Source organism: Cervus elaphus, chromosome 28 (assembly GCF_910594005.1).
Source record: "Cervus elaphus chromosome 28, mCerEla1.1, whole genome shotgun sequence".
In the NCBI taxonomy this organism is placed as follows: Eukaryota; Metazoa; Chordata; class Mammalia; order Artiodactyla; family Cervidae; genus Cervus; species Cervus elaphus.
The window spans coordinates 46,811,718-46,827,368 of record NC_057842.1 but is presented as its reverse complement, the minus strand read 5'-3'; the positions used below and the strand labels follow the sequence as shown (position 1 = coordinate 46,827,368).

At 36.4% G+C, this 15,651-nt stretch overlaps 1 protein-coding gene across 1 annotated transcript in view; it reads left to right on the top strand.

Annotated features, from left to right (window-relative positions):
- Positions 1-6,584: 6,584 nt before the first annotated feature.
- LIN28B (lin-28 homolog B) overlaps positions 6,585-15,651 on the top strand; it is a 128,643-nt gene continuing 119,576 nt past the window's right edge. Inside the window, exons 1-2 of the mRNA XM_043890260.1 lie at positions 6,585-6,620; positions 15,437-15,485. Coding sequence (XP_043746195.1) covers positions 15,452-15,485 — 34 coding nt within the window. The 5' untranslated portion in view covers positions 6,585-6,620; positions 15,437-15,451. The remainder of the gene's footprint in view (positions 6,621-15,436; positions 15,486-15,651) is intronic.

Sequence of the window (15,651 nt, the reverse complement as noted above, 5' to 3'; positions counted from 1 at the left end):
TCTTTACCACTGAGCCACCAGGAAAGCCCCTCAAGACTAATTTTTAATTAGCCAAAGCTTTTGAAACTCTTTATGCTTTACTGTATGAGGTAAACATGTAGTTACCTTTTTAATATTGCAAGACCCTGGATTTTGGACCTTCTGTGGCTAGTATTAATAAATCCTTTCCTGTCTCAAAGACTTGGGAGAATTGGGTGAACCTGGTGCAAGTATTCATCTATTGGATCTAATCCACAACTGTTTTTTTGTGTATTTACTCCAAAGAATAAAGCAAACACACCTGTCCTCATGGGGCTAAATTATTATAATATTGTAATACACAAAAATGATGCTACTGATGCACATCATTAAATCTTGGATCTTAGTTTTGCAAAAGTAAAGAAATGGGGACGATGTTGTTGTTCAGTCACCAAGTCATGGCTGACTCTGTGACCCGGTGGACTGCAGCATGCCAGCCTTCCCTCTCCTTTGCTACTTCCCAGAGTTTGCTCAGAAAGGAGGATACATTTTCTATTAATCTGTACTTTTCTATTTTCATTGTGATCTTAAACAATAGCAGGGCAGGATCAGGACTGTGCACTGTCCTTGGCATCCAACATGGATGCTCCAATCCAGGCGTTTCCAAGTGGAAACAGCGCAGAAGACAATTCAACGAGGAATGGAAAATACAAAACTGAAATTTGATTTTTACCTCATTATCTTAAATTTCTACTTTGTACATGTTTTACAATGTACATAATATACTCTTATGGTCTGAACATAGAGTTTTGGATTTAATCAGCAATAAGTACGCAGAAACCTATGCAAACAAAGTCAATTATTAATTCAAGGAAATAAAAATGCAGTACAGAGTAAGAGTAACACGTCACTTACATAAGATTATGTTATATAATCTTAACTATATAAACATTCTTAATCATAGTCAATAATGTAAACATTGAATTACACATGCTGGGAAAAGGGGAGCAGGAAGAGAAAGTGTAATGGTTTTAGTCCACAAGTATGCATACAAGCTATAAATACATATATATACTGGAGGAAATATATGCTCATTGATGAGGTAAAACATACAATTTTTATACCATAGCTCTAACAATTTAAAATACAATTAAAATTAAAAATTTAAAAATGAACTATAATGATTCTTTTAGAAGTTGGAGCTAGATGAGGAAGTTCAATTTTAAAAAGTTAGGGTCTACAGTTCTGTGTATGACTATGACATATACTATTGGCAAGGCTGTTGGTTGCATGTAGAAAGATACTGTAATAATAAGTAATCTTTCAACCAAGCATTCCTTTTCTCCTGGTTGGCTTACTTGACCAGACTACCCATTCAAAGGAGGTTTTACTAGTTATTTCTAGCCAACTGCCTTAAAGCTCTGAATTAGGTAGACTCCTCCAAAGCCAAGAAATTTAGGCATTAACAATTAAAAAATTTTTTAAAATTTATTTTTGGCTGTGCTGGGTCTTTGTTGCTGTGTGGGCTTTTCTCTAGCTGCAGTGAGTGGGGGCTGGCTACTCTCTAGTTGTGCACTGGCTTCTGACTGAGGTGGCTTGTCTTGTTGCAGAGCATGGGCTCTAGGGCACGCGGGCTTCAGAAGTTGTGGCATGTGGGCTCACTAGTTGCGGCTCCTGGACTCTAGCGCACAGGCTCAATAGCTCTGGCACACGGACTTACTTGCTTTGTGGCATGTGGGATCTTCCTGGACCAGGGTTTGAACCTGTCTCTCTTGCATTGGCAGGCGGATTCTTTACCACTGAGCCACCAGGGAAGCCTGGCATTAACCATTGTTAAGTGACAGCTGATTTCTCTACCTTTTTAGAAATTTATCCAATTTTTACATAACTCATGAGATTTTATAAATCCTAATGATGAAGAGAACATTAGATGGACTTTCCTGGTGGTCCACTGGTTAAGAATCCATCTACCAACGCAGGGGACATGCATTCGATCCCTGGTCTGCAAAGATCCTACATTCTGCAGGGCACCTAAGCCTGTGCTCTGCAACAAGAGAAGCCACCGCAATGAGAAGTCCACCCACTACAACTAGAGAGTAGCTCCCTTTCTCTAGTTGAGAACTGGAGAAAGCCCATGCACAGCAATGAAGATCCAACACAGACAAAAAAAATAAATGAGAAGAACGAAAACCTATATATAAACAGAGAGAACTTCAGAAATATGAAGATATTCAAACATCATATTAGAGAGACTAATATGATAAACTGTTACATGTCTATACCAAGATTCAACAGTTAAGGTTTTGTTACATTCGCTTCATTAGTCCATTCTCTCTCATTTTCTGGAGATATTTTTTAACAAATGAGTTTTCAAGAAGCAGATAGATTTTAAATAGTGGTTTTCATAGAAGTAGCATTGGTTTTCATAGAAATAGGATTAGTACCTTGTCATACTTCACTGTTTCCATTGTATCAATGTACCATTGCTTTTTATTTATTTGACCTCTGTCGATGGATCCAGGTTATTTCCATTCTATTTGCTATGATAAGAATGTTCAACCCAGGTATAAACATAATTTGCCATGTGGGCATTTGTATCTGTAGGATAATTTTCCAAAAGAGGGATTGCTAGGTCAGAGGCTACACTTAGAATTTCAAAAGATGTCACAAAACTGCCCTTTCTAAATGTCATACCGCTTTTGCATTCCCTCAGTAGGGTATGAAGGTAGAGATTTACTCAGTCTTGCCAACACAGCGCTGTCAAACTAGCATTTTTGCTAGTTTTTGGCAAGTACAAGTTGGTCATAACTTTTACGAAGGTTAAGCTTCCTGTCCATTTTCATTTTTCCCTTTTGTATATGAGAGGGAGAGTTCAATAGATACCTTACCTTACAGCTTGGGTGACAGTGCTTGCTTTATAAACTTTTAACTTTGAAAAGAAGATAAATTATGTTTGTGATAGGCATATAGCAGTCTAAAACAAGCTTTCGTGACTGGAGTTAATTTCTCTTACCATAATAAATGGAGGAAAAAAATCCTATGTGGACATAGTCAGTACTTGCAGAAAGCTATCAGTTAAGAAGCAAAATCATCTAGCTCTAACAACGATACCTTATGGGCTGAACTGTGCCCCCTCCAAAAATTGCTTAAGTCCTAACCCCCAATACTGTGAATGTGACTTTATTTGGAAATAGGGTCTTTGCAGATGATCAAATGAAGATGAAGTAATTAGAGTGGGCTCCAGCAAAGAAGTACAATAGTTCTTCTTTTTTTAAAATCTAATCTTTCATTATTCTTAAACTCTATTTTAGAAATTGTTTCTGAGCAGGAGAATAAAGACATAAAGAGCCTAGTTTTTCAAATGATAACACTCAATACTTCTAATACATAAGTAAAATGTCATGATGTCTGGGATTTATTTTCATATACTACAGTCACTAAAAAAGGGGAAGGTGAGATACAACACACTGCACTCTATTTTCTAAATGTCTTGTTAATTATTGCTTGAAAATATATTCAGAATGTATCCTCATGCACTAATTAAAAAATGACATTTCTTTCACATCTACTATGTGTGAGGCAATGTTGTAGGCATTGAGGATATTAACACGGATAAAATAAAAAACAAAACTTGCGCTCCCTGGGAGTAATTATCAGATATAATTTTTAAAGTAAAGCAAATTAGTCTTCCCTGGTGGCTCAGACAGTGAAGAATCTACCTGCAATGTAGGAGACCAAGCTCAGGTTGTCTCTGGGTCTGGAAGATCCCCTGCTGATGGAATGGCTACCTATGCCAGTATTCTTGTCTGGAGAATTCCATGGAAAGAGGAGCCTGGTGGGCTACAGTAAGTGAGGTCGCAAAGAGACACGACTAAGGGACCTTCACTCACTCACTTACAAAATTATCACCACAGCCCCAAGTAGAAAAATATACTTTTTTTTTGAAAAATATACTTTTAATAATTGCCATGAGTCATGCCCAAATGATAAATTCACTTGCTTCCAACTTTCTCTTGTGGCTTTTCATCCACATCTAATCATGCTAAGATATTCTTTACTAAGTGCTTAGTCTATCAAAGTTCATTATCTCCCCTTACTGTCACCTGATATGAAATAATACACTAAGCATTACAATGTCTCATTTTTTCATTTTTGTAACAGTGGCATGGAGCCATTGTAATAATTAGTTTCAAATAAAAAAGAAAGATGACTTTGTGACTGTTTGGAATACTAAGTCTAGGTTACATTTTAATGTTTTTTGTTTTCTGATTACAAGCCTTCTCAGGAGTTTAAGCAGATATTACATAAGTATACTTAAAGTCTTACAGAGCATCTAAAAGAGTATTGGCAGGGGGGAAACCCAGAACTGATAGTAGGTTCCCCCAAACTTCTGACACTACTGTGCTCACTAGATTCTGAGATACGTTACTCATTGCTCTGAACTGCCGTTAGGAATTCATTATCTCCTAGTATCTTCAGAGGGTTTGCTGGTTAAGGAGCAGACACCCCTGAGGATACCATTTGGTACTGTCCTCCATTTTGCTGCTGCCTCCCTCCAGGCGCAGCCTAGGGACCTTAAGTGTCCTGGAAGGTGCAAGTAAGCTTCATTTGTAAGCTCTACTCATAAATAAAAACTTACCATAATGCTTTTAAATCAAGGCATATCAGATATTTCAGATGGTGATATATAATTAACTGCTGTTTTTATTCCCAGTGATGAATGTCTGCATCCTTTTCCACTAAATTATCTTTAAAATCATACTGTAAAGTATGCAGCATTGTAGCAAATCAATTGCAATGGATTGATACAATGGTTAAAACTAAGAATTGTATCTAAAAGAATCCTCAGTATTGCTCCATGAGTAATGTGAAGTACTTTATGAACTTGCCAATGAAAAGGCAACTTTAAAGACAGTCAAGTTGTACACATGCTCAGTGGAAAATTAGGCAGCCCTTTAGGGAATGTTTCAAAGGTGGTCGACCTGGAAAATTCTTAGGGAGTCAAATGGGATTTTACTTCTGATTAGTTTGTCTGCACTTATCTCAACCCCAGGCTAGAAGTGATTTTTCTAGATTGTGGTTATCCCTGACAGATGAACTGGCTTCCTAATCCTAATCCAGGAGCTGGAAGGGAAAATATGATCAACGTTATACAGAGATGGTTTCCAGGCTTGCCTTTTAGTTACAGGTTATCCAGCTAACTGGCCTTTATTGGTCATGCTTAAATTTTTCGACTTTAATTGGTTATATATACACATCTAGTTTTTGGTTGGCTGAAATAGTTAATCCTTTTAATCAGTTCCACCAAATAGTCTATATTTGATCATATCCATTCACAAACCACAAGGCTGTCATTTTTGTAGCTGGTCAGACAATGACTGATTAGGACTTCGCATCTGGTTCTAAGAAAACAGAAATTTTGACAAGAAATAACTATGAAGTCGTTAGGTAGAAAATAACAGGGGCAAAGGAAGGAAGCGTTATTTTGGGAAGAAATACCGTAAATACAGCGCAGTATTTTTGGCCACACATCTTTGGGCATTGTGTGAGACAATGTCTGCATTTAATTTGAGATTCGGTATTTTGTTGTTTAGGAAATAACAATGTAGAACTGTTAGTAGGTTCCACCAAACTTCTGACACTATGATGCTCACTAGATTCTGAACTGCCGTTAGCAATTCATCATCTCCCAGTACCTCCAGAGGGTTTGTTGGTTAAGGAGCAGACACGGGGCTGAGGATACTATTTGGTACCTTCTTACAGTTTCGCTGCTGCGTCCCTCCAGGCGCAGCCCAGGGACCGCCCGCTGAGGGTTCTCCAGGAGCCCGCGCAGCGCGCAGCGGGCCCCGAGTGACAGGCCCCGACGCTCGCAACCGCCACGCGAAGAGCCGGCGGCAGCGACCGTGCGCGCCCACAGCCCGCGCGGGGACGCGCCTTTGGGTTGGGGCGGGCAGCGCGCGTCCTCGAGAGCCCCCGGGGAAGGCTCCGCCGCCGCCGCGCGCGCCCGGCAGGCCCAAGAATGAATGGAAAGTTCAATCTCGCGCGCTCCGCGCGGACAGCCAATAGTGCGGCCCGGAGCGGCGGCGGGCAGGTGTGCGCGTGCCGCCGCCTGACGCAGGGCTCCAGTCGAGCAGTCTGGTGTCGCCGCCGCCGCCGCGCCCCGCGGCCCCCCCACTCCGGCCCGGCCCCCTCCTCCCCGCCGGGCTGTGGCGGCCGAGCGGCGGCGACAGCGGATTCCAGTCCGGCAGCCGAGCGCCGCCCTCGCTCCCCGGCCCCTCCGCGCCGCGTCCCCTCGCCGGCTCACAATGTGCTGAGCGGCCCGGCCCCGCCGCGCGCATCCCGGGTGTCCGGCCGCCGCGCTCCCTCAGGAAGTGACAGAGTCCAGGCCCCTTCCTCCGCCCCGTCCCCGGACTGAACGCCACACACGTACTCACACCCTCTCCCCCGCTCTACCCGAGCGAGCAACGCGACCATGAGGCCCCGGAGGTAAGCAGCGCGCCCCGCGGCCGGGCGAGTGCTCGAGGGGCTGGGTGTGCGCGCGGGTGCCGACGGCGCTCGCGGACCCGGGTCTGGCACGTGAGCAACGTCGAGGGGAGCTCGGTGCGGCGCAGCCGGGAGAAGGAGCAGGCGTGAGCGCCAGGGAGGGGGACGAACGGGGCCAGGTGGGGAAGTAACAGGTCTCGCCGCAAGTTGCTGTTCGGGAGCCGGAGCGGTGTCCTGCCTTCCCGGCCCTGATTTATTGCCCCGTGTTCCCACCGAGATGCGGGCAGGCGATGTACTTCCGGGTTCACACCTTTCTCTCCCAGCTCCGAGCCGCTGGGTCGGCGCTGTGTGCCGGCGCGGTATTGCCTGCGCGGCCGCCAGGTCTCACCATAGCCTCGGGTTTGCCGCCCGGCCGCTGGAGCTGGCGGGCCGGGTCGGGGTGGGGGTGGGGGGCGCGGGCCATTCGGGCGCGATGGTGCGGCGCGGGCTGGAGTCCTGGCGGCGGGTTCGGGCGCCTCGAGCCCGCGGGGCTGCGCCGCCAGGGGGCGTCCGCTCCTGCCCTTCGCGCACTCCGCTGCGGAGCTGCTTTGTAGCCGCAGGCGTCGGGGATCCTTTTTGCTTCGGGATTGGTAATGTAAATTCATGAATTAAAATTAAGGATTTGAGGAGAACAGAGAAAAACGCGCTTGGATCTAGGTTGCTTTTGAAAAGGAAAAAAGCCGAAGAAGAATCGATACATTCGCAGGAGCGGTAACGGAGTACTGACTGAACACTGAATGCGGTTGCCTTACGAGGATTTGTACTCCCCAAACTTTTTTTTTTTAAACTACACGTTGGTAAATATTGAGTGTTTTCGAGTAACATCTTGCAGTATGTATTTAGTGCCCTCATTGCGGAAATTTTTTAAATGTAAGTAATAGTCCGCCATTTTGAATTGTTTCATGTAACACAGACTGAAATCTTAGGTTCCTGTGTTTCCTTGAGTTCCTTTCTGATCTCTCTATGGATTTGTTTTCATCCACAGGATATTAACATTATCAAGTATTATTACTGCTAACAGGACTAAATTCTCCATTGAGGATTTTTATCCCTATAGCTGTTAACGCAAGGGAAGATAGACTCGTGTTTTATTGCAGTTTTTAATTTCTTGGTCAAAATATTGTGGAAGTTAAAATTACACATGACAACTGATGTTAGAATGAATTTAAAACATTTAACACCATCCTTAGAAAAATATGACAAAATGATTTTTACTCGGATGAAAAAAATCCTTTCATATTTTTGTTCAGATTATTAGCGTATTTAGTTAGGTGATAATGCAATAACGCTTTTTAAAATGCATCTGATAGTAAAGCATATTTTTAAGTCCAACAATAAGTTATGAAACATCACAGTTTAATTTTTTAAGGACTTCAGGGAAACTTCAAAATTTTAAATTGAACTATTGGGAATTTATGCCAATCTGTGTGATTTTCAAAATACAAATATAATTATTATGGAATTTATGCCATTAGTTTTTTTCTGTTATGGGTTTGCACTAATGTAATAGAGAAGTCATATTATAAATTAACAACACAATAGGTAATACTGTTCCATTTAGATTAGTGACTAAATAGATCCTTGTTCATTTGGGGAACAGCTCTTGCTTCCCATTATTCTTTCTCTCTGAATGTATGAAATGGGGCAGTCCAGTGTGCCCAAATTTCCTAAAGAGCTTTAAGGATTAAATTGACATAGGCCTCTTTCTAGTACTTGCTGGGGAGGGGAAGGTACTAAAAATGAATAAAATGCTTTATTTGACTTTTCCATTTTGCAAATAGGATCAGCTAATCATTGCTTGATATTAAAATATCGAGAGAATTTAAGGATATGAATCAATTTGTAGTTCCTGTTGGTTATTAAAACTGTTTATTGATGCTCCTCAATAGATCTGGAACCAAATAATTCAGTGATCAAGCCCCATTAATCCTTGTCAAATTGTAGAGTGTCTTATTATATGTCTGTGCCAAATTTCTTTCAGAGACAGTGAAAAATTTGTGAAGTTAATCAGGATTTAGATTAAAAATTGTATTAATGGGGGTAAATGAAGTGAACTATACTTCTGTGTAAGCGAAATAGATTAAGTTTTAGTATGGTAGTATTCAAAATTAATCTTCAGAATGACTTAAAGTGTGTTGTACATGTAAATTAAAAAAACAAACACTAGTATTTTAATAAATATAGTGTATATAAGCGTTTTTTTCCCCCCTGTTTACTCTGAACAAAGAGATTAAGCAGATCTGACCTAATAGTTTGATAATGTTTGGTATCTAATCATGTCACTTTTTTGTATTTATAACACACTGCTATCATAATTTACAAATCATAATTAAGAGAAAAATAAGTTATTGCATAAAACTTGTATGCATGTTTTCAGGTAACGGTCTTCATGACAGTCTTCAGGTATAGAGTTGATGTTTCTTTAAACAAAGTGCTATTTAAAACTGCCAATTTTGGGGACCTTATTAGGACACGCAAGTCAGGAAATGATCTGTTAACATTTATCTTAATCCATAGTAGAACTGATTGGAGAAAAAGGAAAATGGAGATTTAGAGATGAATCAGTTCAGAAGTAATTAAGCTATTGATTATGAAAGGGACTATACAAAATTTTGGTCAACTAAAAAAGAGTTTTCTTATTTGGTAATTTTTAATGGAATATTATTTTATTTTAAAAATCTGTAGTCATAAATACTCCTAAGGTTTTATGTTTAAATGCGTTAGAGCCTGTACTTGATTTTCTTGCCTTTTGAAGGAACTGTGTTTGGATTATAAGTAAGTATTGTTTTTGAACTGGTTTTGATGAACCACATAGTAAAGAATTTCTAGTTTGTCATACATAACTAAAAATTCTTTATATTATAATACTTAAAATTGATCTATATGATCATATCTAGGAATATATGGAGTATAGAATCATATTGGTTTGAGAAACTTACCCAGTATATACGTGGACACTGTGTTGGATTTCTGACAGTGACTCTCTATGAAGTCGCTGACCATAGTGCTGAACCAAGACAGCCATGTTGGCCATTGCTAAATCTGATTGAAAACTGCACACAGAAATTGTGTAGATGTTCAAATAGCATCATCACTGTATTTCATATATATATGAAATATATATAATTTTTTGTATATTCTTTTTACCCAGATGAAATTTGGTAATATTAAAATCAACCAAAAATTATGATAGAGAAATTTCATCTCTGAAGTAGATTAATATAACATTGATTTTGGGTAATGTCAGTAAAATCAATGGGATCAGTGCTAGAGGTTTTCTCTTTCTTTGCAAGTTGCCACTTACAGATGAAGACAAGATTTTAAAACCAATTTAAGAGACCAGTGAGTTTTCTCAAAAACTGTACAATTCTAAGGAACACCACTGTAAACTTCAGTATGAATTTGATATTTGCAATTTTTGACTTGGGTTCATATCACTGTCAAAGTGGCACTGTGAAAACCAATATCAAAACATGTGGTTACCAAAATAATAAAATTAAATGACTCATGAAATAAGTTCTACTAGAAATAATAATAATATATGCATTTTTAAATAAAGAGAAAAATATAAATTTGAAATTATAGTAATCTTGACTTAGCATTTTGTGGGAATTTTCTGTTGTTTGAAGCAAGGTAAACACCAGGTTGTCACCCCTAACAATATTATTGTGTTCTGTATTGTGTGAAATGAACACAGATATGAAACCATTGTAGAAGTTACCTGAAAGGAATGTTGTAATGTGCTTAATTTTTCAGTAAAAAGTACTATTTTAGGCATAGAACTTTGACATTATTTTCCTAAAAATAGAATGGGTTGACATGCAGGATCATCAAATTAAGGGTCAAAGGTGACAAACCAGGACAAAGGGCATGCAGCTCATTTCAAGCAATCAGTTTCTAGTTTTTTCATGGCTGAACAAAAGCTTAATTATACAGGAAAAAGGACTTAGCATTGAATGGCCAGTTCTATTGGTGGGAAAACATGTTTTAAATATTTTATAAATTTGCAAATCAATATTTCTTATTGGGGAATGTAAGAGTCAAAATACTACATTTATATTTTTCAAACAGTTCTTCTGTGTAACATTTCTTTCAGGCACTACAAAAACATTTCAGCTAAATAATTTATACTGTATAAGTTAAAAACAAAATTTACTTTTCTTAGATTAAAAATTTTAGAAGACATGTGTAAATTATGTTTTGTCTTTTTTGTGTTAGGTTTTGGTATAATCTCCTTTGCTAGTTAAAATCCTGATTTAAAAAAAAATTACATTTATTACACTATTTGGTCACTGGCTGTGATGTAAAAGTGAGCAGCCTCTAAAACATCTCTTGATCTTTATAAAGTGTTTATTGAAACTATTTCAAGTGCACTAAAAATTTTCATTTAATCTCATGATATAAATTTTTAATCATTAATTTATATCAAAACTTAAAATTATATCAAATAAAATTTTGTTGTTAATATTGTACTTATATAGAAATATTCAGGTTTACTTAGAATCATTTTTGTTTATCATATCAAGAAGCTCCCCTAGCTGGAATACTCCTCCCTCTCATTAGCCCTTGAAATTACCCACTCCTATAAAAACTGACAGCCCCATACCCTGGGGCTGCTCTAGCCTTCTGAGATGCCCACACTGTGAAGTATGTTTCTCTAAAGAAATCCACTTCTTACCTTCCCCCCCCCCAAAAAAAAAATGAAGCTATTTTAAAGTTTTTGTCTTAAAGTTATGGTAAGCCTTCAAAATATATGTGAGCAACTTCTTTTAAGATGGGACTTCTGCCATTATTTTGACTCTTTTTAAATTTAAAACCACACACACAAAAAATAAATAAATAAATTTGAAACCACTAATTTTTTCCTCCTATTCAATATGACCTCAACAAATGACTCAGCTGTGAGCTTTATTATATAAAACTGTTGTTTGATATGGTAGAAAATATAAACTATTTGCATTAGCAAACCCAACTGTGCCATGGCTTAGTTGTGTTACAACATTCACATTTAAGCTGAAGAATTGTGTTTACCAATTATTATTTGTGCTATGGTTGGTACCTTTAAACAATCTTGACAATGTGCCAGTTGACTTAAATGATTACCCTTTGAAAATTTTTATTTTCTAGAATATATTATCTTTCACTACAGTAGTTGCAGAGAAGACTAGAGCTGCCCATATTTTATGTGAAATCAATAAAATTTCAATATGTAAAATGGTCAAGAAAGTTAAATTCATCTCCAATTGAGTAGCAGTATGATAAGTACTGGCCTTTAAGGTTAACTGTTTTTTAAATATATTATAAAAAGTAGTTTTTGCTTCATAAATATAAGAAATGTAATTTTGAAATGTTTTCTAAAGTAATATTGATTTTTTTCCATTCTCTAAAGATAATCTCAAAATAGTTCAATGAGGTTTCCTGTTTTAACAGGAAAACAATTACATAAAGTCACAAGTAAATATTTGTCTTAACTTCAGTTTCAAATAGGTTATTTATTTAAATTTTATGTATCTGTATAATTGAAGGTGTAGCATTTTCCGTTTTTTCTGAAGTTACAGTAGGATGTTGAGTTAAATTACACAATAATTTACCCTGATTTTGCTTATGTGGCATTTGAATTTAGTCTGTTGACTAATTTGTAAAAATATAATTACACTGAAACATTTCCTAGCTATGAAACATTCCTTCACAGGAAACATTCCTTTACAGGACAGTTTAAGAAAATATTTTTCATGAAGTGCACACATTCATGTCAGCGTTGAACTTCCACATCTAACATTTTGTTTCATATGTGTATGTGCTATACTTAAGTTACAGTAAGTGTAAATAGATACTGTGCTTTAGGTTTTACTCTGATTTTGTACTGTGTTCACTCTGGTGTTTGTGCTAGGTTTGCTGTGTGATTTTAAATAATCATTTAAAAACTTTACCCCCAACTAACTGTTCTTCTAAGCAAGGAAAGTCACATTTCTGCCTACTTTGCTTTACAAAGATAGAGACATACTGTAAATAGACTGTAATTTTTTATAAGCCATGCATGAAGTGAATATTTAGCAAACTATAATGTACTTTATGCTTACATTATTTTGAAAATACTAATGATAAGAAACAAAAGTTTGTTAACTTTTTGTAGATGTTGAGAAATTATGGTGATGAGAATAATGAAATAAATTTGCTTTTATTATGGTGAATATTCTTGATTACTAAACCATTCTTTGCCAAACTGAAGTTACTGTTGCATTTTATTAATATTAGAAGTAAAACCTAACATGATGTAAATTGAATTTAAATAAAGTTCTCAATAATATGTAGCAGTATTTTGTTTATTATTAATTCTCTGGGCTTAACAGCTTGTCAGTTTAAATAAATTTTAGTATATAATGCATAGTAGTAATTGTTTTCCTTTACATTGAATAGTTACAATAGTAGATTAACAACAATATATAATGTACTTGAGAATATTATTTTACATATTTTGCTAGGAGGAAATATGAAATCAAGTGTTTGTAATGAAGGGTGTTAAATTAGGCAATTTTATATTTGGTAAGTCTATAGTATATTTAAAATAAAATTATTTTAATAAAGTTACTTTATATGTACATATTTTATATTTGCAATAGTCAAATGATTGTGTATCACATCCTCTTGAAGAAAAGATAGTTTTTAAGAAAAATTTGTTTATATGTCCATTTAATTCATAAAAGGCATCCGAGAGATAGTCAACCCAGGTTCAGAAGTTCATTGTCATTGATTCATTTAAAAAAAATGTGTTAAACACTAAAGAATGTTAGGATTACAATGATGAGCTAAATATACACTCTCCTTCCCACCATAGAGCATGGAGTTAAGTTGGGAGAGCCAACATCACCTTCATGAGCAGTTCCAGTTAACTTCAGTACAGTGCTGAATGGTAGAGGCATTGTACTGAACAGTAAGGAAAAGAGGGCTAAATGGAGATTTAAATGATAATCAGGGATATTCTAGTGAAAGGGCAGATAAATGCATTATAATAAATAAAAATGCCTATGTATAAAATTATAAAAAAGCTGTTTTGGGAATATTTCATTGCCAAGAATTATTTTCATTATTTATCATTATTATTTCTTTTCAAAAAATAGTCACCTATAGTAAGAATATGAACATTTAATATTATGAATATTTTATATAACATTAATCTATCATTCTTATCATAGTTGTTCATATAGATAGATTTTCATGTTCGTATTTAAACAATTCTTCTTTCTCTTCCAACTCCTTTGTTTTTGAAAATTTTTAAATCATTATTTAACATCCTTGGAATATATTGATATCTGTGAAATAATTCCACCTTTTCCTTTGAAAAGGATGATAACATTAAAACTATCAATAACTGAAAACATCACATGTAAGTTTGGATAGTGAAAAATCTGAACATCTTTATCATTCAGAGTGACTGGATTTCATTCAACCCAGAGAGCTCTTAGTTAGAAATCTTAAAATTGAATAATGTTGTTTAGCTAATTCTTACACCATTTGATGTTTCGTTTATTAGATCCATCATTTATGGTAATTTTGCACCTGAATTATTTGAAAAAATAATTTTTGCAAACACTTTCTATGTTTTTTCCACAGCTTTTGAATATGTTATTTTGAACTTTTTTTGTAAATATAAGCAGAGAAAATTAAGCCTGGGCTGTGGGCTATTAGAAAAATATGAGCTACGTTTTGCTGAAATTTATGTGTAATATTTAAATACACCCTCACATAAACCAAATGTGCAAAATTAATATAGGCTCAATGTAAAGGAAAAGTACTTCAGTAAGTTTTGATAATGAATTTTGTTAACATTAGGATCTGTCATTTCTGTATTTTGGTTGTAAACAGAGGATAACTGAAGGATTGAATGTACAGAGGTTCACGTGCCTTTTGTTCACATTCTTCCTCTATTCTTTTCAAATCTTAGTGGAGTTGTCATCCTTTGTAAGAAAAATCTTGGGTCAACATTTAGTAGAACTCTGAATTTGGAAAAACCTCCATTTTGCTTTGAGAAAAAACTGAGATTGTGACTTGAGAATTTACACATAATGATTTATTTTTTTGTGAATTGATTTAGTAGATAAAGAGTGTAAAACTTAGTTAAGAGGGGAATGACATCCTGGTAGTAGCAGGTGAGTGGATGCATGTTCAAACCAATCTATTTTGCAAGCCATAATAACTCTGACCTGAAGATAAAAATGATAATTCAGTGGTCATCAGGAGTTTTAGTTGCAATTGCTGTATTTTATTACTGGGCGACCTCTTTATTGCAAGTTTTACTGTACTGTGACATCTGCCAGTGGATATATTTGAAAATCATTACTTACTCATTTTAAAAAAAGAACTGTTTTTTCTTTATAAAATCTGTGTTAATGCACATTAGATTCCTTTAGTTAAATTTATTCAGTGATTAAATTTACCACCATTAAAGTTAATTTTTTCTCCCTAAGTATTTATATGTAATAGACCCAGGATCAGTGGTGTAGTATCACAATTAGAGTCTCATGATTTATCTTCTAAAAGATGCCTGAAGAGAATAGTCAAATAAGTTCATCAAAGAACACAATATTGTGGGTTGGGTTCATTGTTAACTGTGGTTAAAAAAGAATGGGATTCTTGAATTGCAATGTAAAATTAAATATTACAAAATTTTTAAACTGCATCGTTTCTGAAATCTCGAGATTGACTACATCTTAATAGGTTTTAGAACGGTTTTTAAACTACTGTCCTTGAATTGGAATGAAAGGCAAGTTTATGCCAATTGGTTATCTAATTTTGCTAGGTGAGTCTTAAATTGTAAAAAAAAAAAAAAAAAGTTTACAGGTCACTTCACAGAGTCAAAACCTAAGCATTTTACTGCTTTCTAATGAGCCATTAAGCTGAAGAAGAGTCAATTAAATGAGCAATTAATGTAGTACTGATTTGAGCTCTCTGATTTTAGGTTCTTCAGAAGACAATGAGGTCATTCAACCAGGTTTCATCAGCCCCAGGTTAGTCTTTTTTTCAATTACATTTTTACTTAACTAACATTTATTAAAAAAGATCACTGGAGGCATATGAGAAAATGTGACAGCTCTCAGAAATTCTCCACTGTGGCAAGATGGGTACCACATATTCTACTGTACTCCGGATTGCTTCATTTATAAACTGGTACTC